Source organism: Sus scrofa, chromosome 14 (genome assembly GCF_054392235.1).
Source record: "Sus scrofa isolate SSC_HxYL_T2T_F1_AM1 chromosome 14, Sscrofa_HxYL_maternal_Yorkshire_Landrace_v2.0, whole genome shotgun sequence".
NCBI lineage: Eukaryota > Metazoa > Chordata > Mammalia > Artiodactyla > Suidae > Sus > Sus scrofa.
The window spans coordinates 34940935-34964957 of NC_139396.1; the positions used below are offsets into that span (position 1 = coordinate 34940935).

Sequence of the window (24023 nt, forward strand, 5' to 3'; positions counted from 1 at the left end):
AAATGCCAATGTTGGAAGAGGTTCTGAAGCCAGTTTTTGGCTCGGCAGGAAGAGTTATGGTCACAGGGCATATCTGTCGGGAGCACTGGGGGGTGGGATGGGTGGTCACACAGTGGTACCAGGAGGCTGTCTCCCTGAGCTGGGTGACTTGCCCGGGCATGCTTGGAAGATTTAGTCAGTTTCCCAAGGTTGCTGCTCAGCAAACTGCTCTAAATGTAGAAATTATGAAATTTTTAGGGAAGCCTAACCTTTCCCACTGCTGTGAAGGCAAGAGGAATGCGATGGAAATGCAATCGTCATGTTTGAACAAGTGCAACAGTCCTGCCAGGGCTCAAAGTCAAGGGCAGGGTCAGGGAAAGGTGAGCTGGCCCCACCCTCAGCTTCCTGTGCTCTGGGCCTCGGGGGGCATTTCTGGTTGACCCCTGGGGTGGCGTCTTCAAGGGCCCTGCCACAGTTCCCTGCTGGCCTCTTTCTCTTGCACTCCCCAGGCCTGTGCACACTTCCCCAGCCTCTTGCTTCTGAGCTCTCCCTGCCTTCTCCAGGAAGTCCCAAGGGTGGATCCTCAGATACCACCAGCGCCTTCTCCCCTGTGCAGCCCAAATGCACAAACTCTGGGGGTTCAGGGCAGTCCGGCCACATTAGCACCCTTTCCAGAACCTAGCAGGTGGCCAGTCATTCTCTTGGCTCCAGATTTCCTGGATTCAGTCAGACTCCAATCTCCAGCTTCCCAGGGATCCCAGAAACCCTCTACCCTTGGCATAAGTGATATTTCTCAAGGTGCTCCAGAATGATCTGGAAGCAGCTGTTAAACTGCTGAGACCTGGCTCCCTCCCCTCCCCAACCCACTGGATCAGCATCTGAAGGCTGAAGCTGGAAATCAACTAGAGATGCCAGAGAAAATACAGGACACCAGGTACACTTGAATTTCAGATTTAAAAAAATGACTATTTTTTTGGAGTTCCCGTCATGGCACAGAGGAAACGAATCCGACTATTATCCATAGGTTGTGGGTTCAATCCCTGGCCTCGTTCAGTGGGTTAAGGATCTAACATTGCTGTGAGCTGTGGTGTAGGTCACAGACACGGCTCAGATCCTACGTTGCTGTGGCTGTGGTATAAGCTGACTGCTGCAGCTCCAATTCAACCCCTAGCCTGGGAACCTCCACATGCTACAGGTGTGGCCCTAAAAAAAAAAAAAAAAAAAAAGAATGTCCCAAATGGAGCTCCCTGGTGGCCTAGTGGCTCTAGTCACTGCTGTGGCACGTGTTCAATCCCTGGCCCAAGGAACTGCAACATGCGGAGGGTATGGCCAAAAAAAAAAAAATTGCTTAAGATGTGTTCCCATTATGGCTCATTGGGTTAAGGACCTGACTTGTCTCCATGAAGATGTGGGTTTGATCCCTGGTCTCGCTCAGTGGGTTAAGGATCCAGCATTGCCACAAGCTGCAGCATAGGTCACAGATGTAGCTCAGAGCTGATGTTGCCACACCAGTGGCTGTGGCCTTAGCTGCTGTTCCAGTTTGACCCCCTGCCAGAGAACTTTCATATACCACAGGTACAACTGTAAAAAGAAAAGAAAAAAAAAAAAAAAGAATGTTCCAAATGTTGCATGGGGTACTTGGTACTAAAAACATATGTTCTTTATCTGAACTTAAAGATTATGTAGGCAACCTATATTTTTATTTGCTAAATCTGGCAACCCAGATCTGCACCCAACAAACTCTACAGGCTGTATATCAAAATTAGAGATCTGGAGTTCCTGTCGTGGCTCAGTGGTTAATGAATCCAACTAGGAACCATGAGGTTGCGGGTTCGATCCCTGGCCTTGTTCAGTGGGTTAAGGGTCTGGCATTGCCGTGAGCTGTGGTGTAGGTCACAGATGTGGCTTGGATCCCGCATTGCTATGGCTCTGGTGTAGGCTGGCGACTACAGCTCTGATTCGATCTCTAGCCTGGGAACCTCCATATGCGAGGGAGCAGACCAAGAAATGGCAAAAAGACCAAACAAACAAAAAAACACAATTAGAGATCAGCTGGCCAGGACTGTGGAAAATAAAGTCACCTGGATAATGTCACCCTGAGGAACTCAGAAGTGTCAGCCAGACAGTGTCCCTGGGCCACCCTATGTCACCATGAACTTGCTTTCCTCTTTGGATTTCCATAGATTCCTTACATTCCTGAAGTCTCTCTCCACACTGGGGCCAGGTTTGCCCAGTTCCAGGGAAGCATTTCTCACGGACATCTACAGGAATGTCGCCCCCTGAGGTTGTGGCTGTGCATGGTGGCTCTGTCCCCACAGGTCTGTCCCTCTACCAGTTCAGTCCATTGGTATCATGTAGAAGCTTAGCCAAAAAAATGCTGGGCAGTGGATGAGTGTTTCACAGGAGCTAGGGCTCAAGTCTTGTTACTAAGAGGGATGCAGACCCAGAAGAAATGGGACTTCCTCAAGATAAGCTGTGATTTTTGTCCAGATACTTCCAAAGAAAATAGAAAATGAGGAGTTCCCATTGTGGCTCAGCAGTAACAAACCCAACTAGTAACCACGAGGATGTGAGTTCGATCCCTGGCCCTGCTCAGTGGGTTAAGGATCCGGCATTGCCATGAGCTGCAGTGTAGGTAGAAGGCTCGGATCTGGTGTGGCTGTGGCTGTGGTATAGGCTGACAGCTGTAGCTCCAATTTGACCGTTAACCTGGGAACCTCCATATGCTGCAGGTGCAGCCGTAAAAAAAATAAAGAAAAAAGAAAATGAGCAGCAGTTTAGAGTGGGTGTGCCTGTCATTTCTGCTGCCCCGCCAGTGAGATTAACTGTCATCTGCCAACCTCTCAGTGAAACATGGGGTCCAGGCTCCTCCATGCATAGCCCACCCCTAGAACCCAAGCAAAGGAGAAACCACCAGTATTGGTTGTGGGTAGCAGGTCTAGGCACAAGCAAGGGATGAGTCCAAAGGAAGAACAGAGGGGAAATCCGGAGCTTCCCGGGGCAAGACTGGGGTCAGGTGACCCGGTGTGCTTTGGGACCTTTACCAAAAGCAGGTAAAGAAAGGCTTAGCCTTTGATCAAGGCCATGGTGGATGAGATATCATTTGGAACAGGTGGGGACCACTGCACAACAGGCTTCGGCCCACCCCCGGGGCAGGGGGGCCATGCCTTGACGCTGTCAAACGGCTGCCTGCAGGGGGCCAGGTCCTGGGGACAAAATAATTTCTCCTCCCAGAAAGTAGCTGAAACCATGCCCTTGGGGTAGTAAAGAAGGTCCCCAACCCAAGTCAAATGATCTTGTTTTGAGCCTCATCAATTTCCTCTGAATGTTATTACTCCTTTTTTGCAGATGAGAAAACCGAGGGGCTGAAAGCAGACACAACTAGTCTAGGAAATGACCAGCGGTCACTTTGGGAACTTCCTTAGCACCTGATTCATGTCCAATCATTGGGCCTGGCCAGGGGCAGGAAGACCGTACTGAGAATGCTTGGGTGGAGCCCACCCAAGTCAATGTCCACCCAAGTCGGGGGGCTAAAAGTGCGGGAAAAATAGCGAGGTCTGAGGGGCTGATGTGAGCAGAGATGGGCTGGGTGATCCACCTCCAAGTCTGATCTTTCCATCTTTAGAAATGGGCGGGGACCTCCCTGAAGATTTGGGGGCCAGGTGGAATAAACCTGAAGCAATGGGAGCAGGGATTGTCACCTTCCAGGCAGAGTCGGGAAGGGGGGCAGTGCCAGGACCCCTCAACTCAGCCTACGGGTCCAAGCCCGAGGCCCAGGTCAGAGGCCTGAGCAGAGAATGACGTGAGCATGTGGACCGCAGCCTTTCCAGGTGCAGAGGCCTCCAGGCCTCCCGGGGCACCTCCCCATTCCCAAGGGTCCAGCTGGACAGCAACCCCCTCCTCACCCACCCCCACCTCCCCCAGCCACAGAGGACCCTTGCCAGTGCAGGCTTCATGGAAGAGGAGGCATTTGAGGATAAAAACCACTAGGTATGACAGAGGCACAGCAAGATGCCCACTAGAGGACTCGTGAAGGGCGGTCATGCCCAGGCCGGTGGAAAGGGAAGCTCTGACAAGAAGGCCGCAAGGGCCGCAAGGCTGAGGCCCCTCTGGGATGCAAACCAGCCAGAAGAGAAGCCTACATGACTCCACCCAAGTTCTCAGACCACAGCCCATTGTGACATCGCTGGCGGGACTGGCTGGTGGGGGGGAGGCCTCCTCAGCCAGCCAGCGTCATTCCCCTCAGCCCCGGCCTCCGTGACCTCCCAGGCCAACAGCCATGATGAGCAGGATGAGGGCCATGCTTCTGTGGTCACTTTTGCTGCTCATGGCCCAGGCCGAGGACCCACATCTTGGTACGTGGACGCCAGTCCGAGGCCAGAGCAGCTCTCCAGGCAGGGCCAGGCCCTCGGGCAGCCCTGCTCACTCCCTCCCATCCCTTCTGTGGTGAGCATTAGGGGCCGAGGGAGAGAGGCAGTGGACCAGCTCATGGGTTAGCTTGTTGGCTGCTGAAAGGTGGGCTCACAAGAGCAGGAGCTTCAGGTTTCCATGCCGCTCCCCTGGAAACCACCTCCCACTTCCCTTCCTCCTTCTCTTGGCCCCACCCTCAAATTCAACCTGGCTGACCTTAAGTTTCGGGTTTTGAAATCCAAGACTTTACCCCTGAATGAATGATGGGGGGCCCAGAAACACAGGCCCAGAAGGAGCTGAGCATCAGCCTGATTCTTTGATGCATCAGAGGAACAGGGGTGGACTCCAGGAGCTGCAGGTGCAGAGCAGAGGCTGGGCACACCCCTGTGTGCAGGCAGGTGGGGCTCCTCAAAGCTCCTGATTGGTTATTTCTCTCCAGGGGGGTGGGGGAGTGTGGCTGAGGTCAGAAGGAAGCTATTAGGAGTCAAGTGCTTTCCCGAGTTCAATGCCCACACTATCACGTTGGGCTCTCCACTCTCAACCCTACAGGTGCATGAGGAACTCTGAGCCTCAGGGAGGTTGGAGATTGGTCCAGGGTCACACAGCACAGAAAAGGTAGAGCTGGGATTGGCCCCAGTGTGACTCTAGTGCTGCATTTCCCGGTCTGCACATGGTCTCCTGTATCCCTAGGTTCATTCTGGCCTGGCCTTGGCTACACTGGGTGAATAGGGGGCAGTGGGTGGTGTGGGGAGAAAATCAGCAGAGCTTGCCTGTCTGTGAGTGGGTCCAAACACCACTGACAGCCCGAATCTCGTCTCACCATTTTGGCACTGCCTCCATCACGGCTTAGGGTTTCATAGCGTTTGTCTGTAAGTCTGCATCAATCCACATCAGAGGTGTGGGCTCTCAAGATCAAGGAAAGGGGGCCTTTGGTACAAGGTGACAGCTAACCTGGCTTGAGGATTTACTCTGTGCCAAGCACTGTGTTGGGCACTTCAGCACCCATTATCACATTTAATCAGTACATCTGTTTTATAGGGTAGGAGTTCTCTGGTGGCTCAGTGGGTTAAGGATCCAGCATGGTCACTACTGTGCCTTGGGTCGCTGCTGTGGCTCAGGTTTGATCGCTGGCCTGGGAACTTCCTCATGCCATGGGCAGAGCCAAAAAACAAAACACAAAAACAAACCCCAAAAAATTAAAAAAAAAAAGCAACCCTATTTTATAGGGTAGGTATTAGCTTATGTCTGTTTGGGGAATGAAGAAAAGGAGGAAAAGCAAGAGTAAGTCATTTTTCCCAAGTCATTCAGCAAATAAGCCACAGATCCAGGATTTAGACTTGGGCAGTAGGACCCTAGAGCTTGTAATGGTGCCTGACACGTGGTAAACACATATTTAAGTCTGATAAATAAAGGAGAAACTGCAGACCTAAAAGTCCTGGGAAAAGCCTTTGTATGTTTCTAACAGCCAGCGGAAGGCTATGGACACATACCAATACATTTTCACTCCTTTTTTTTTTTTTTTTTTTTGATTCTATTGATTGATTGATTATCTTTTTAGGCCTGCATCTGAGGCATATGGAAGTTTCCAGGCGAGGGGTCCAATTGGAGCTGTAGCCGCCGGCCTACATCGCAGCCACAGCAACGCTGGATCCGAGCTGCGTCTGCGACCTACACCACAGCTCACAGCAATGCCAAATCCTTCACCCACTGAGCAAGGCCAGGGGTTGAACCTGCAACCTCATGGTTCCTAGTCGGATTCGTTTCTGCTGTGCCACGACAGGAACACCACTCCATTTTATTTTTAAACCAAAAATACCACCACTGGGTTCCTCCCACCCATACTACAAGGTCCTTAAAACCTCTGAGTGGATAGTTGGAAAAGAAACATCAAGAAAGGGGAGGGTGGTTCTCAAGCTCTTTGAATTCAAACTCACTGCTTGTTCCAGAACATAAGAAACACAAGCAAGTCAGCAAATACTTGTGTGCTCCTCTTCCTGGGGATGAGGGGCTGGGTCTGGACTCTGTCCAGAAAGCAAGTTTCTCTTCCCCACGGGCAGCTGCGGTTTTTGCTCCCAGGCTACAGCAGTGCTTGGCCTGGAGCAGAATATTCTAACCTAGAATAACTCAGGGCTTCCAGGAGGTTCCAGCCCTTTCCCAGCCACCCTTCTGGTTTCCTGTGTGCATTGTTTGCTCTTGCTGCTGTAACGAACTACCATGAACTTAGTGGCTTGAACAACAAGAATTTCTCTTCTTACAGTTCTACAGGAAAGAACTCTAACCTGGGTCTCCCTGGGCTAAGATCAGGGGTCAGCAGGACTGCGTTCCCTATTGGAGAAGGCTCCAGAAGGGAGTCTGTTGCCCTGCCTTTTCTAGCTTAAAAAAGTCATCATAGGAATTCCTGTTTGTGGCGCAGTGGTTAACGAATCCGACTAGGAACCATGAGGTTGCGGGTTCGGTCCCTGCCCTTGCTCAGTGGGTTAAGGATCCGGCGTTGCCGTGAGCTGTGGTGTAGGTTGCAGACGCGGCTCGGATCCTGCGTTGCTGTGGCTCTGGCCTAGGCCGGTGGCTACAGCTCCGATTCAACCCCTAGCCTGGGAACCTCCATATGCCGCGGAAGCGGCCCAAGAAATAGCAACAACAACAACAACAAAGACAAAAAGACCAAAAAAAAAAAAAAAAAGTCATCATATATCTTGGCTTGTGGCCCTCTGTCTTCAAAGCTGGCAACACTGCCTCTCCTGGTGCCTTTCTTTTGTAGCCGCATCTCTCTTCTTCTGCCTCCCTTCACCATGTTTAAGGACCCATGTGATGACATTGGGCCTGCTCAAATTACTGGGCTAATCTCCCCCTTTTAAATTCAGTTGATTAGTCACCTTAATTCCATCTCCAAAGTCCCTTTGCCTTGTACAGTAACATAGTCACAAGTTCCACATGGACGTCTTTTGGTGGGAGGGCATTATTCTGCCAAACAATTATTCTGGCCCTGGGCAAGTCTTTTCCTCTGATTTCTCTTGGATGAAAACAGAAACAAACTCAGGGAAATGACTAGCCTGTCTGGAAGAGAGAGAGCCAACCCTTCTGACCCACATCTCAGACTCTGCAACAAATATGAAGCATCTGTTGGCTTACTCGTGTTCCTAAGGGTGTTTCAGTGGGTGGTCTCAGCTTCTCCATCCCTAGAATGGGTATAATGATAGCTACTTCAAGGCCTCCTATGGATATTGACTGAGTTTTGTATCTTTTCTCTTCCTTTCTCTTCCCTTCTACCAGAATGTGGTGAAAGACCCCTTTTTGAGGGAGGAGCTCAATATTCCAGAATTATAGGGGGCACGGAGGCTGAGGTGGGTGAGTTTCCATGGCAGGTGAGTATTCAGGCAGGAAATGAACATTTCTGTGGTGGCGCCATCATCAGCGAGTGGTGGATTATCTCCGCGGCTCACTGCTTGTTGTCTGAGGAGATTGTGTAAGTACCAAGAACCCGTGTCCTTGTTGCTTCTGACGGGGCAGGGATGGGGGGTGGGCAGGGGACCCCCACGCTCAGCCGGACCAGGCTGCCGAGGGTACTCCTAGGGCTGGTCAGTCCTGGGTCACACATCCCCACCCCCCAGCCCTGGGGATGAGGAGGCTGTAAACCCAAGGCTGGCTCAGCTGGTTGTCAGCCAGCATCAGTAACTATGGCTTCCCTGAGGTCACACACTGTCCTGTCCAGGAGCCTCTGTGGCTCGGTCTGTCCCTCTCTCCTCGGACACTCAAGTCCTTCCAGGAGGAGGTCCTCCTGACTCTGGAAGTCTGGGCTCCTGGGCTGTCTGACACCAGACTTCCTTGCTCCTTGTAGAGTTTTCTCTGCACTCCAGGAGACTGGAAGAAAGTAAGAGAATTTACTGATGACTAATTCTATGCCAGTGACCTGCTAAGAAACTACCTGCATTAACTTATTTAATCAGACAACGACCCTGAGGCCAGTAAAATGAACACCCTTATTTTATTATGTATTTATTTATTTATTTTTATTTTTAGGGCCCTATGGGCCCTATGGAAGGCATATGGAAGTTCCTAGGCTAAGGATCAAATCAGAGGTATAGCTTCAGGCCTAAGCCACAGCCACAGCATTGCAGGATCCAAGACTCTTCTGTGATTTACACCACAGCTCAGGGCAACCAACTTAACCTACTGATTGAGGCCAGGGATCGAACCCACATTCTCATGAATACCAGTTGGGTTCTTAATCTGCCAAGCCACAATGGGAACTCCTGAGTACCCTTAATTTAAGGAGAAGGAGAAGTTCCCTTCGTGGCGCAGTGGAAACGAATTCGACTAGGAACGATGAGGTTGTGGGTTCGATCCCTGACCTCACTCAGTGGGTTAAGGATCCAGCGTGGCCATGAGCTGTGGTGTAGGTTGCAGATGTGGCTCGGATCCAGCGTTGCTGTGGCTGTGGCATAGGTGGGTGGCTGTAGCTCCAATTAGACCCCAAGCCTAGGAACCTCCATATGCTGCAGGTGTGCCCCCCCCCCAAATAATAAAATTTTTAAAAATAAAGAAAGAAAAGGAAAGTGAAGTCCAATAAGTTTGGGTGACTAGCCCAAAGTACACGTCTACTAGACAGAAAGAGGATTTAAATCCAGTTCCAGCACTTGTGCTTTCTGCTACTTCACCTCAAGAAAGTTTGAAGATACACAGAAAGAGGAACTTTAAAGAATTAATCAAAAGCCTGGGGAAAGTTTTCCCGGGGCGTAGGAGCCTTGATGCATCTGCTCCCATGCGATATTTAAGGATTGGCTGTTGGAAAGTTCCTGGCCATTCTGCCTGGAGGGAAACTCCTGAATTATTACTGAAGTTTCTTTCTGCTTCTTCAGTGGCAGGTCTAGATGAAATTTGGTTCCTGATTCTTGCATGGGTCTTCTGGTGCATGTGTACAAGAGTTTATTCCTAGGAGAGATGTGGCATCACAGGGCTTGTGTGTCTTCAAGTTCATTAGAAAATGCCAAACTATTTTCCAAAGGGATCGCACCAATTTAGATTTCCACCGGTGGTGTATAAGTGCTAAAATCATCACCAATCCTTGCTACTTTTCAGAATTTTTAATTGTTGCTTTTCTGGTAGGCATGAAAGATGATTATAATTGTAGTGTTATGTGCACTTTTTGTTACTGCTGCTAAGTGCATATTTTCAAGTGTATTAGTATATTTTCTCTTTTGAAGTGTATGTTCAAGTTTTTTTTTATTCTACAAATAAATTTGTTTTATAGGATCACTTTATATATTCTGAATATTAAACTTTGGTCAGTTGTGTGTGTTGCAAAAAAAAAAAAAAATTCTGTTCCAGAATTTCTAAGTTGCTGGTAGACAAATTGATATAATAATCCTTACCTATCTGAAGGCTAGTTTGATCTGTGCCAAGTAGGCTCTTTGGGGGCCAAAAGCTAAGTCCTGCCTTTGCCCCATGAGGCTGGAGCATCTCATTTATGTCCCTGGGACGATGCTGGTGCTGTATTCAGCCACACTGGCTGTTTCACCCCCGTTCTCTATCTTTTTTCAAATTCTCACATCCTCTGAGCAACAGCCCCAGTTGGACAAGTCTGAAAGGCCCCTGAACTACACGGGATTGAGGTTAGTGGGGGGCACAACCAAATCTATTTGCCTTGTCACTTTCCCTCCTATTTTCTCCTCTTCCTCTGCCCTGAGGCTAAGAGAACTGAGAGTCGTGTTGGGAACCAATAGCTTAATCAGCCCATCCCTGGATATAAAGGGAGTCACTCGGATAATTCTTCACAAGGACTTTCAAAGAAGCAACATGAACAATGATATCGCCCTGCTCCTGCTGGACACGCCCATCGTGTTCAACAACCTGAAAAAACCCATCTGCATGCCCAAGCAGCCCGGCCCCTCCACGTGGCACCAATGCTGGGTGACAGGATGGGGGCAGATCAAAACTGGTACGTAACTGGTCGGCATCTCCTGGGAGCAGCTGGGGGAAGAGCCACAGCAAGGGCATCTGAAGATGGACCAGTAAACCTAAAGGAGAGGGAGGGGGGAGAGGATGAGGAAGGAGCAGAGTGAGGGGGCTTGCATTAGAACAAATCCCTGCACACCAGAAACTCACCGAGGCCTAGAGTTCCCGCTGTGGTGCAGTGGACACAAATCCAACTAGGAACCATAAGGTTGCAGGTTTGATCCCTGCCCTTGCTCAGTGGGTTAAGGATCCAGTGTTGCTGTGAGCTGTAGATGAGGCTTGGATTCCGAGTGCTGTGGCTGTGGCGTAGGCTGGAAGCTGTAGCTCTGATTTGACCCCTGGCCTAGGAACCTCCATATGCCAAGGGTATGGCCCTAAAAAGCAAAAAAAAAAAAAAAAAAAAAAAAAGAAGAAGAAGAAGAAGAAACTCAACAAGGCCAGATCTCAGCCTCTTCCAAGTGCCAAGGAAACATCCCCCGCAAGGCCCCGAGCCTAGATGCCAGGTGTGTGAGCCAGGCCCTGGGTGTGGTCCTATCCTGCCTGCACAAAGCAGTCTTATTTGTTTAATTGAATTTAAATGCTCCAGTTTGCCAGGGGCTCTCTCCTCTATCCTGTCATATCTCCCTGCTTCACACATTGATGTTTCCCACCTGGTCCCTAGAGGCATTGAAGATGCCTGCCCTGGCCTAGGCTTTTGATGGTCCTGGAGTGGTGCCCAGCCGTTCTTAGAAATGAATCTGTTGTTACTTGTTGTTACGTTGTCACTTGGCCAAAATAGGAGGAACTGTCCCAGGACATAAAGGGATTCTGAAAGCCCCGCTGGACTGTCCCCAAAGAAAACTCAACAAAACCAAGAGCATATAAGTAGGGGAGGGATGGGAACAGCACAGCACTAGCTCAGGCCTGAACAAGACTCTTGGTCCTTAGAGATGCTTTGCAATGAGCTGGGGTCTGAAAGATGACAGGTGTTTCAGAAGTTTGGTAACTAGGAGGCAGCTGATGTTACACCAGTTCAGGGCTCCGGGCACGACTCAAAATTTAGAAGTAAGGAAGAGGCAGATGGGTGCCTGCAAGATTACAAATACTCAGTAAGGAGAAGGCTTTTGAAATCTCAGGGTAGTCAGAGTTAATGAGACAGAGAGAAGTCCAGACAAATTCCTGGAAGCTGGCAGTCCAGCAGGGCCCTTGGCAGACACTCCTGTAAGGACTCTCAGCCAACCTACCTTTGTCTGGGGGACCAGAAGCTTTTTCACTGGGATGGCAAACCCCGTTTCTGCAGCCCTACATTAGAGGTGTCCTCCTTGCCTAATAGAAAATAGTGATAGGCTAGTATGCTGAAGGGGCAGGATTGTGCTGAGAAGTGAGCCATAGCAGGTTCCAAGAAGTCAAGTCTGTAGGACTATAGGAGTCCAGTTGAAAGCTGTCCTTTTTTTTTTTTTTTTTTTTAATTTAGGGCCATACCTGCAGGATATGGAAGTTCCCAGGCTAGGGGTTAAATTGGAGCTGCAGCTGCCAGCCTACCCCACAGCCCTAGCAATGCTGGATCCTTAACCCACTGAGGAAGGCTAAGGATTGAACCCGCATCCTCATGAATACTAGTGGGGTTCGGTACCACTGAGCCACAGCAGGAACTCTAAGTTGGAAGTCTTGGAGGCAGGACTGTGATTTTGAATGGGAAGGATAATTCAAGTAGATGGGGACTTGTTTGGAAGAGCCTGGGGTGGTGGAGTGAGTAAACTACAAGGGATTACTAGAAGGAAGTGGGGGTGAGATTCTGTTAGGATGTGGAGAAAAATGGATGAGTGGCTGGCGGGACACAAGCATGGGACTCAGGTATGGGCCAGGTGGCCTAGGGCACACACAGTTGCATTATTGGCACTGGGGTTGCTGTTCAGTGACTTTTCTAATGGGCTTTCTCTGTGGCTCAGGTACCAAAGAGCCCATGGAAACTGAGCTGATGAAAGTGCCCATGACCATTGTGGACTGGGGAAAGTGTTTAAAGCAATTTCCAAAACTTACCAAAAATATGCTGTGTGCTGGTTACCAGAACGAGAGCTATGATGCCTGCCAGGTAAGTTGGGTGTATCCCCCTCCCTACCCCTACGGGCCTCCATCCTCTTGGAGCTGCCAGCGCAAAGGTGTCCTCTCTCCACTGGGAATGGACAATAAGAGTTAGCAAAATGGGCAGGAAGCAGGCTCAGACATGGGAATAGAAATACAGTCTCAGGAATACTTCCTGTCAGGTCCTTGGGAGTCCGCACAGGCCTGGGAGTCCATACGCGACCCTACATAAATACTTCTGGTTTCTCCAAGGAGGACCCCAAGACTTTTTTCATGCCTGAGACTTTTAAAAAACACAAAGCCAAGGAGGTTTTGAGATGCATGCAAGGAATTGTTTTACTTCACTAATATTAGCTGCCTGTGTTGAATATACTAAGTCCTGGGGATGCAACCATTGATGAGACACGGTTTCTCGCCTGAAGGAGCCCATGGTCTCCGGGGCAGGCAGTTGGGTAAACAACCATAATGCACTGCAGTGTGCATATGAGTTTCATTGAGCCAAAGTCTGGTAGCTTAAGTTCTCTTTAATAAAATGAACACAGGCTTTCCCATCATGGCTCAGTGGTTAACGAACCTCACCAGCATCCATGAAGACGTGGGTTCGATCCCTGGCCTCGCTCAGTGAGTTAAGTGCGTTGCTGTGAGCTGTGGTGTAGGTGTCAGATGGAGCTCGCATCCTGCGTTGCTGTGGCTCCAATTCAACCCCTAGCCTGGGAACCTCCATATGCTGCAGTGTGGCCCTAAAAAGATTAATAAAAATAATAATAATAAAATGAACACAAAAAAATTTTTAAAGGAAAGCATTTTTTGATTGATGCTAGAAAAAATAGGCATGAGGGTGGGGGTCCTCATAAATTAGCTTCATCTGACTCTAAGGATGGCAGGGACCCACCCTGAGGGAGACCACTCTGTTGAGCCCCCTTAGTCCTGCTCATTGGCTGGGCAGTGGGTATGGTCATTGTTGCAAAACTGTAAGTGCAGGTGTTAAACGTTCTGCAGAGAGATGAGAAGACTGTCTTATGGAAGGGCTGTGAGGTAAGAAAGAGTGGATTCCAGGAGTTCCTGTTGTGGCTCAGCAAGTTAAGGACCCAATGTAGTCTCTGTGAGGATGCAGTTCCATCCCTGGCCTCCCTCAGTGGATTAAGGATCCAGTGTCGCTGTGGCTGTGGCATAGGCTCCAATCAGACCCCTAGCCTAGCTACTTCCATGTGCTGCAGGTACGGCCCTAGGAAGAAAAATAAAACAAAACAAAACTTGGAGTTCCCGTCATGGCTCCTTGGAAACTATTCTGACTGGTATCCATGAGGACATAGGTTCTATCCCTAGTCTCTCTCAGTGGGTTAAAGATCCAGCGTTGCCATGAGCTGTTGTGTAGGTCGCAGACTCAGCTCGGATCTGGTGTTGCTGTGGCTGTGGTGTAGGCTGGCAGCTACAGCTCCAGTTCCACCCCTAGCCTGGGACCCTCCATATGCTGTGGGTGAGGTTCTAAAAAGACAAAACAAACAAACAAACAAAATTAACTCAAAATGGATCACATCCTTAAGATGTAAAACTCTGAAAAATTTTTTTTTGGTCTTTTTTGTTGTTGTTGTTGTTATTGTTGTTGTTGTTGCTATTTCTTGGGCTGCTCCTATGGCATATGGAAGTTCCCAGGCCAGGGGTTGAATCAGAGCTGTAGCCATCGGCCTACGCCAGAGCCACAGCAACGCGGGATCCGAGCCGCGTCTGCAACCTACACCACAGCTCACGGCAACGCGGGATCATTAACCCACTGAGCAAGGGCAGGGACCGAACCCGCAACCTCATGGTTCCTAGTCGGATTCGTTAACCACTGTGCCACGACGGGAACTCCTGAAAATTTTTAAGAAAAAAACAAACATAGAAAGCCTCTGGGACATAGAATAACACCAAAAACATAACTCATAAAAGGAAAAATTGATCAGAGTTTCCATTGTGGTGCAGTGGGTTGTTAAGAATATGACTGCAGTGGCACAGGTTTGATTCACCACCCGGGACAGTGTGTTAAAAGATCCAGTTACCACAGCTGTGGTGTAGGTCACAGCTGTGGCTCAGATTTGGTCCTTAGCCCAGGAACTTGCATATGCTACAGGTGTGACCATAAAAATTTTTTTTAAAAAGGAAAAATTGATCAACTGGCCCTCTTCTAAATTAAAAAGTTTTCCTGTGTGAAAGGCCATATTAAGAGGATGAAAAGACAAGCTACTGATTAGGAGATAATATCCAACCAAGGAGCTGTACACAGAATGTATAAATAACTCTCAAACTCAACATAGAAAAACGAACTATCAAATTCAAAAATGGGCAAAAGATAAGAACAGACATTTCACTGAAAAGGACATACAGATGGAAAATAAGAAAATGAAAAGATGTCAACATCATTTGCCATCAAGCAAATGCAAATTAAAACCATAATTAGATATCACTACACACTTCTCAGAATGGCTTAAAAAAAATGGTGACAACACCAAATGCTGACAAGAACACGGAGAGACTGGGTCACTCATACATTGCTGGGGGGAGTTTAAAAGTCTAATCACTCTGGAAAACAATTTTCTAGTTTCTTTAAAAATTGAATGTGCCCTAACCTAGCACATACTACTCTTAGGCATTTATTCCAGAGAAACGAAGGCTTGGGTTCACACAAAACCCTGTACAGAAGTGTTTACAGCAGATTTACTCACAGTAGACCAAAATTGGAAATAAATAACCTTCAAGACACAGATAGTTAAATACACTGCGGTACATCCACAGGAGGCAATACCATGCTGCTGTGATAAGAAGCAAACCGTTGATCCTTACAAAAACGTGGCTGTGTCCAGAGCCGTCTGCTGTGTGAAATAAGCCAACTCCCAAAGGTCCCACCCTCTATGACTCCATTTACATAACATTCTTGACATTATAGAAAGGGAGAACAGGGTTAGTGGTTGCCAGGGCTTAAGGAGGGCTTGGGGGGAAGTGGATGTAGCATAAAGGGGCAGCATGAATGAGGGATCCTTGTCTTGATGGACATGTTCTGTATGTTGATTGTATCAATGTTAATATCCTGGCGGTACTACTATAATATATGTAATTCTGCAAGATGGTATTATTGGGGGAAATATGTAAAGGGCACATGGGATTTCCCTATATTAGTTCTTACAACTACACATCAATCTACAATGATATCAAAGTTAGAAAAGAAAGGAGTTCCTGCTGTGGTGCAATGGTATCAGCGGCATCTTGGGGGTGCTGGGACGCAGGTTCGATCCCCAGACTGGCACAGTGGGTTAAGGATCTAGCATTGCCGCAGCTGCGGCTTAGGGGCTCAGATCTGATCCCTGGCCCCAGGAACTCCATATGCCAGTGGGGCAGCCAAAAAAGGGGGGAGAGGGAGAAAGCTTTTCAATAACAACAGTTAAGTGAAAATCTCTCGGATCGTAGCCACGCCGCAGACCTAGGGATCAACCAGTTCATACTGGAGCAGGAGACAGGGATCCAATATCAATTGAAAAGGGGAAACAGGAGTTCCCATTGTGGCTCAGTGGGAACAAACCTGACCAGTATCCATGGGGATGTGGGTTCTGGTGTTGCCTCGAGCTGCAGTTGGTCACAGACGCATTTCGGATCTGGCGTTGCTGTGGCTGTGGTGTAGGCCTGCAGCTTAATTCCAATTCTAGCCCTAGCCTGAGAACCTCCGTATGCTACAGATGCAGCCCTAAAAAGACCAAAAAAAAAAAAAAAAAAAGAAAGAAAGAAAGAAACGGGGAAACGATATTTAATAGTAGGCTTGTAAAGAGAGGGCGTTCCAGAGATACTTTGGGGGAAACTGTGGTTCAGGGAACTTTGAATATTTCAGAAGCCAGAGGTATCAAAGGAAGAGCGTGGAGAAGCAAGCAGAGCAAGGTCAGTAAGGGAGGGTGTGCCATGCATGGGGACTTGCTGTTGTCCCAGGCTGTCACCCCCCTGCTGCTCACCCAAGAATATAAGAATCAGGCCCCATCAGTATTTACACCTGTCCTTTCAATCTCTTTGATTCAACACCAGTCCCTATTCAAATGCCCAAAGCCAATTGCAGCAACATTTGAAATAACCCAGTGACATCTTGGAGGACATTTTCTGTACCTTTTGCTTCAATGGCTGGATCTACCATCTGGAGTTTAGTATTTTTGCTCCAATCCCTCCCCTATCAAAATGTACTTTAATGAAAGCTTCTAAAATTAATCATCTATTACTTAAGAGTGCTATAAATAAATGTGCTGTTATCATTTTAAGCCTTTTAAAAAATCGTGAAGTGAAAAGCTTTGCTCTCTGTTTAGAAAGCTTTCTATTGCTAAGAATAAGCTGACAGTGATCCAGTCAAGGACATTTTTCTGAAATTATATAACATTATCATCACATTGAAAACAGATAAGCCAGGCAGAAAGTCCCCTAGGGTTTAAAAATAATTGCCCTTAAAAATAAAATCACACTTTTAAATGTAGCAAACTTGAAAATAACACATAATCACATAATTAAGGAAAATTGTAATTTTATGATAAAAAACACTTAAATATGTTCAAAGTAACGGCAATACGATTATGCTGTGCTTAAAATACAAATTAAAATTAAACACAATGGAACTTGGTGGTTTACTTTTTCTAGCACTCTTCCTCTTTGTAATCCCTTAATGTTATAGGACAAAAAAAAAATGTTCAACTTAAAAAAATAATTTAGGAGTTCCCGTCGTGGCTCAGTGGTTGACGAATCTGACTAGGAACCATGGGGTTTCAGGTTCAATCCCTGGCCTTGCTCGGTGGGTTAAGGATCCGGCGTTGCTGTGAGCTGTGGTGTAGGTCATAGACACAGCTTGGATCCCGAGTTGCTCTGTCTCTGGCGTAGGCCGGTGGCTACAGCTCCGATTAGACCCCTAGCCTGGGAACCTCCATATGCTGCGGGAGCAGCCCTAGAAAAGGCAAAAAGACAAAAAAAAAAAATAATAATAATAAAAATAATTTAGGTGTTCCTGTTGTGGCTTAGTGGTAGCAAACCCAACTAGTATCCATGAGGATGCAGGTTCCACCTCTGGCCTCGCTCAGTGGGCTAAGGATCTGGTGTTGCTGTGAGCTGCGGTGTAGGTTGCAGACATGGCTCAGATCCCATGTTGCTATGGCTGTGGTGTAGGCCGGCAACTGCAGCTCTGATTCGACCCCTAGCCTGAGAGCCTCCATATGCTGTGGGTGGGGCCCTAAAAAGACAAAAAAAAAACATACATATATATATATATATATATATATATATATATATATATATATATATGTCGTAGGCCCGTGTGATTCAACCCTGGAGGGGGACACACATTCAGAAAAGCTTAGCTCACTACCCCCCTGCAAACACCCACACCAAAGAAATGAAAATGGAATCCTTCTTTCTCACTCTCAGGAAGAAATCAAGGGAGACCCAATTCACACCCACAACCCTAACAGCACCCCTTATATCCTGTGTTTATTCCTTCCCTTTACAGCTCTGTCCCTTCTGATTTAAGACCCCAAAGCTGGTCAGCCCTTTCCTCTAAGCAGTACTTTCCCTGTGTTCTGGCTCCCTCTCTCCTCGATGCTTAGGGAGTTATTTTCTCACCAAGCCCTCCCCCTCCTCCTCCCTCTCCAGTCCAGTCCCATCCACAGCCCACCCTCCACCCTGCATGCTAAGATTCCCAGAGCCAGACTGACAGAGGGGGGCACACGCCCCCACCACGGGGCCAGGATGGATGGGCACGGATTGGCAATGACGCCATGTCCCTCCATGGTCTGGAGTGGGGAGATTGATGGACCCTCTTCTACTAATGAGCTGGGCTCTGCCTCAAAGGGACAGTTTGGAATGGGACTCTCGGGAGTTCCCACTGTGGCACAGTTGGTTAATGATATAGCTTGGCTCTGTGGCTTACCAGTTCAATCCCCAGCCCTGCACAGTGGGTTAAGGATCTGGCACTGCCACAGCTGTGGTGTACATCACAGCACGGATCCAATTCCACCCCTGCCCTGGGAAATTCCATATGCCATGGGTGTGGCTGAAAAGGGAAAAAAATAAATAAAATGGGACTCACTACTGCTCTGTGTTCTCTGTCCACAGGGTGACAGCGGGGGGCCTCTAGCCTGTACCACGCAATCTGACAAGAGATGGTACCAGGTCGGCATCATCAGCTGGGGGAGGAGCTGTGGGCAGAAGAACACCCCGGGAATATACACTTCACTGGAAAACTACACAGTCTGGATCAAGAACGTGACTGAGATGGAGGGAAGACCCTATAGTGTCAAGAAAATAAGAGTCTCTCTTAAAGAGAAACCAAAGAGCTCCCGGGCCTCACAATTCCTAGAGCCAGAGAGCCCCAGATTCTGGCTCCAGCTCTGCCTTCTGCTCTCCATGCTGTTAAAGGCCATTTTCTACGGATAATAAAACAGATGCTATTCTGTAACCAAGGAAGGTGTGTGAGAATGAGCCACCAGCAGAGACACTGACTACAGATTAGAGCTAAAGGCTAGAACTGAAGCCAATAACAGAAAGAACCAGAAGTCAGGCAGGCTGGAGCCATGGTTTAGGGACTGGGCTTTAAGTCCCTTTAGGGACGCTCTGCATTGCAGGTGAGGTACTGAACTCAAACCATCTAAAGCCAAAAGGGTTGTTTATAGAGGTACATGACAGGGGAAAAAAAAAAAAAAAACTGGAGTGGTAAGTTGGCTGCAGGCATGGCTGAATCCAGGAGTTCAGCAGATGTTAACAGAAACTGTTCCCCCAAAAGGACTTCTAAGCAGTGGCCATAATGAGCACTAGTAACTTCAGTTTGCATCCTACCAGCTTAGCAGCCTCAGTAGAAAGAGACTTAATCCTGATAATTTCAGCAGAAGTCTGTGGTTTCACTCTCTTGACACATAGGCCATGGCCCATTGCTGCTAAAGTCACTGTGGCCAACAGTAGCACTCTCCTGGGCTCGGCCCAAGTCGCATGCCCACTCTAGGAGCCAGCCAAGGGCCAGCCACCCAGAACTCTGTGCACTGATAGTGGGTGTTGGTGATGCCTGACATAGAAATTAGGGTGCTGTGGACAGGGAAAAGGGACTAGGGACTGGAAATGCCCTTTGATGGTGGACATTCTGGCTGGCCGACCTCCTAGTCAGCCAAATCCCAGGCTCTCAGGAGCTCCTGAAGAAATGATGTCCAGGAGTTCCCGTTATGGCTCAGTGGTAATGAACCTGACTAGTATGCATGAAGATGCAGGTTCGATCCCTGGCCTCACTCAGTGGGTTAAGGATCCAGCATTGCCATGAGCTGTGATGCAGATATGGCTCAGATTCAGCATTGCTGGGCTGTAATGTAGGCCAGCAGCTACAGCTCCAATTAGACCCCTAGCCTGGGAACCTCCATATGCCACAGGTGCAGCCTTAAAAAAAAATAATAAATAAATAAAAGAAATGATGTCCAGAGATTGTTGTTTTAAGCCCACTGGAGGGATAGGGATAGACTAGGAAAAGAGAGAACTAGGAATCTCTTTCTGAAGAAGCACCATCCAGCCGGTAAGTCATGGAAGAGTCCAAGCTCCTCTTCAAAGCTTGGCTCTTCCTAAATAGCCGCTGCATCTTTGGTGGGAGCCCAGGGAATCCAACAGAGGCGAAAGCCAGAGGGCTGGATGCACTTGGGTCCCCGTCTTCTCAGCCTCCACACCTGGAGGAGAGATTCCATCCTGTGAGTGGGGACTAGCTGGGGGACAGACGAGTCTCTCAGTCACATCTACTTAAAGATGCTGTGATACGGGGCTGGGAGAACGAGAGATGCCAGTGGCCTGCCTTCCCGGCCTGGAACCACAGCTCTAGACTGGGAGCTAACTAGACATGGAGCCCCGAATGCTTGGCTTTGAACTCTGGGAACAGAGCTGCTGCCACACGGCGCTGGAGGCAGGGACACCAGTAGGCTAGTTCTGACCAGGATTATTTAAGTGGTTTCCTTTCCTGTGCCTCAGTTTACCAGAATTAACATCCAATTTCCATGAGTTTTACGATGGTTTTTCTGTTAATTCCAAAATATTGGTCAGTATAAAAAAGAGAAAAGAGAACAAAAGACAACCACAAACCTCAGCAGACACCCCACTGATGGGTAGGTGTAAGCTTATGTCATGGTGGGTGGCCAGCCGGCTCAGCCTCTTTTCGAATAAGCTGGCTGTTTGACCTAGGGCCAAACCTCTTACCATTTTGCTTCTCACCCTGCAGAATTAAGGTCAAAAGAAATCTCAGGAGTTCCTGTTGTGGCACAGCAGAAATGAATCCGACTAGGAACCACGAGATTGTGTGTTAGATCCCTGGCCTCGCTCAGTGTGTTAAGGATCCAGCATTGCAGTGAGCTGTGGTGTAGGCCAGCAGCTGTAGCTCCACTTAGACCCCTAGCCTGGGAACCTCCATATGCCGTGAGTGCATCCATAAAAAGACAAAAGACCAAAAAAAAAAAAAAAAAAAAAAAAAAGAAAAGAAAAGAGAGAGAGAGAAATCTCAGAATTATTCATAGAATCTGGATTTGCGTATCTGTTGATAAAATGCTAAAGGTTCATTGTCCCACTAGGGGTAATTCCCAAATAGAAATTATTTTTGTGAATTCTCAACCCAGATTTGCCCCAGTCTCCCCCACCCTGGTCCCTAGATTCAGGACATACTAGGCAGAGTCTGGAGATCTTTTTAGTTGTCCCAGCTGGGAACCGGATTGGCAGTACCACTGGCATCTACCTGAGGGATAGAGGCCGGGGACGCTGCTAAATATATCACTATGCGTAGGACACCTGCCCCAACAAAGACTTTTCCAGCCTGGATATGAATAGTGCAACACTGAGGGACCTTGGGGTAAGCTCCCTTCACTTATCTAAGGACGAGATCAGTGGTGTGGCTTTCTCAGACCAGGAAGGTGTTGTCAGAGGTGAACTTCAGAGACCTGGCTCCTGATAGCCAGGCCAGTCCTGTTCTAGGGCCCCTGCCAGCCTTGGGTGGAAGCACTGTTCTTGCCCTTCCCCCCACCCCACCCCCTTTCTCTCTCTCTCTCTCTCTCTCTCCCAGGCCTCTTATCTGCTGGACTGTGTGTCCCAATGAGCAGGCAGGGGGACTGCCCTGCCCTGGTCCAGCCTCTGCTGCCCCTCATAGCACAGATGTGGCCATCAGCCCCCCTGGGAAAACCGCACTCCAATATCCACGCCTCGCAAAGAACCGTGTTGGAGTCTGCGCCTCTCTTATTGCAGAGACGCCATTACAGATGTGGGGGAATAACTCCTTCTGAGACATGCACCATAATCTTGAACGTTGGCAGCATCTTTGTTTTGGTCGGGAGGGTGACCCAGAAAGTGACAGGTGAGCCAGAGTCTGGGAGGCTGTGAAGGATGGGGCGCCAGGAGGAAGCTTCCATGTATCCTGCCGTCCCTGCCATCTCCTCTCCTGGGGGGAAATCAGTATTCCTCCTTCTAGTTCTCTCCCCAAACATGCCGAATTTAGAAAAGAAAGCGCAAACCCTGACACTGCTTTCTGACTATAAATGCCGCATCCGCTTCCGCCCCCCAGCAGATGTCCCACCTCTTCCCGGCTGCCCCCGCGTCGGTGTTGAGGGCCTGGGCGCTCTGCCGCCGCAGATGGAGCCAATGAAGTGGACTATTGGCCGCCACTCGAGGTTACCTGCTTTCCTAAGAAGCAGATCTCGGTAATTTCTTGCAGGAGGAGCATTTCCAACTCAGAACTGTCGGCATCCCCTGCTCCCCCCAACACATGGCACTTGTTCGGAAAATAATTGTGAAACCTTGTATTCCTCTTGTTGAAAAGCACCTTCTCACCCACCCCTGCTGCCTGTAGAGGTGGCAGGGCAAGAGGGCCACTTCCATTGCTCAGATGAGGAAACCAAGGCTCAGAGAAGAGAAAGCGTTCAGAGTGAATGGTGCTGAGTCAGGTTGGGGGTAGGCATGTCCCACCAAGCCCATCTGGTACCTTAGGAGCCCCAGTGGTTCTAATTCAGCTGCTCCCTTACTGCTAAAGTCAAGAAAGTCTCAGATTCCATGGCCTCCAGTCTCAGTGGTGCGGCTCTGAGCCGGCACCGGAAACACTGTGCAGACCTCTTTGTTAATTATGGCTGTGCATGCATAATGCTTCCTATATACCAACCACACTTTTACTTTTTTTTTTTTTAGAACCACACCCACGGCATATGGAAGTTCCCAGGCTAGGGGTCGAATTGGAGCTGCAGCTGTCAGCCTACACCACAGCCAGAGCAACACCAGATCCTTAACCCACTGAGCGAGGCCAGAGGTCAAACCTGCATCCTCATGGATACTAGTCAGGTTTGTTTCCACTGAGCCACAACAGGAACTCCCCCAACCAGGCTTTTAAATACTCTTACATATATTAAGATCCTCATCAATCCTCAGAATGACTCTGTGAAGTCCTACGGTTGGGCCTTGTTCACAGATGGGAGAAACCAAGGCCCAAAGGCATGGAGGGACTGGCCCAAGGTCACATGCTCTGAGGTGATCAGGCTATATCCACCTTCAGCGGGTCTGATCTAGATGGCAGTGGATGGGCCATTGGGCCACCCTGCCTCTGGACACTGTCCATGGCAAGGACAATGGCCCATAGGTCTGATTCCTGGGCTCAGGCATCCCTCCCTTTTTGATGAATTTGGTTAAACTTGTTTAAACTGGGTCCTCGCTGGTAAAAGGACTCTCTAGAGAGACTTGCAGAGTGAAAACCCATGATTTTCCATTTGCAAAGAATGTAGAGGCAGCACGTCAGCTCTTTATCCCTGATCCTGGCAGAGGATGGGAGGCGGGAGGAGGCTCCCCCTTCCTCTCTAAACTGAGGCTCTTCCTCCGGGAACATAGATGCTGTCAATCAATAAGTCATTCAGTCAACACACACTTAGTAAGCACCCACATACAGGCAGATAGTTCTAATCAAAGAGGGCGTGGGGAATGCCTCTCTGGAGCTTGCATGGTGGGAAGGAAGCCAGCGTTGGACAGGTAATGACAGTGTGACAAATCTCACAGAAGGGAAGCCCAGTATTGGGTGTTGCTAACATTCTACACTTCCGACAGCACTCCAGAAGTCTCTGTGCCGTAGGCGGTTTGCAGGCTGCAGTCATCTCCTAGAGCAAAGTTAACAATGGAAATGGTTTGCTAGGATTGGTGGAGTGAATAGAGTGATGGATATGGAAGGAAACATGTGGGCAGTGAGAGGACGGAATAAGCTACCTAAGAAAGGGCGTGTGGTCACATGGAGAAGAAAGGATGAAAGTGAGGAGCAGGCATCTAAGCTGGAGGCCCGTGCTCAGTGCTGCCTTTAGAGATCTCTGGTTCCCCTATGCTCATCCTATAGGCAAGCCGTGATGACAGGCTTCTTGCAATAACACTTAACTGACACCGAGAACACAGGAAGTGCTAACACCTACTAAACAAAAAAGGAGACAGACAAGGTCTCCAAGCTCCTCGCCATCAAAGCTTTATGTGACCCAAACAAAATAGGGCTGCCTTGAGGCCAGTCGCAGCTGCTGTAGCATTCAGGATAAGTACAGATCTGACTTCAGAAACTCTGAGGTGCGTCAGAGGTCTTTACTAGATGTTGAAGGCAGAAGGGGGCA

At 48.7% G+C, this 24023-nt stretch overlaps 1 protein-coding gene across 1 annotated transcript; it reads left to right on the plus strand.

The window, feature by feature from the left end:
- The first annotated feature begins 4153 nt into the window (after positions 1-4153).
- Positions 4154-18854, plus strand: PRSS55 (serine protease 55). Its single transcript, XM_021072644.2, has 5 exons — positions 4154-4334; positions 7660-7852; positions 10074-10324; positions 12270-12412; positions 18508-18854. The coding sequence occupies exons 1-5, from the start codon at positions 4259-4261 to the stop codon at positions 18826-18828; spliced, it is 984 nt and encodes a 327-aa protein (XP_020928303.2). The 5' UTR covers positions 4154-4258; the 3' UTR covers positions 18829-18854.
- Positions 18855-24023: the final 5169 nt, after the last annotated feature.

What these genes read in the sequence shown, in the direction of transcription:
- PRSS55 (XM_021072644.2), top strand. Translation starts at nt 4,259, where the DNA reads ATGATGAGCAGGATGAGGGCCATGCTTCTGTGGTCACTTTTGCTGCTC. An exon ending in GGCCGAGGACCCACATCTTG is followed by an intron (nt 4,335 to 7,659) that starts GTACGTGGACGC and finishes CCCTTCTACCAG; the next exon opens with AATGTGGTGAAAGACCCCTT. An exon ending in TTGTTGTCTGAGGAGATTGT is followed by an intron (nt 7,853 to 10,073) that starts GTAAGTACCAAG and finishes CTCTGCCCTGAG; the next exon opens with GCTAAGAGAACTGAGAGTCG.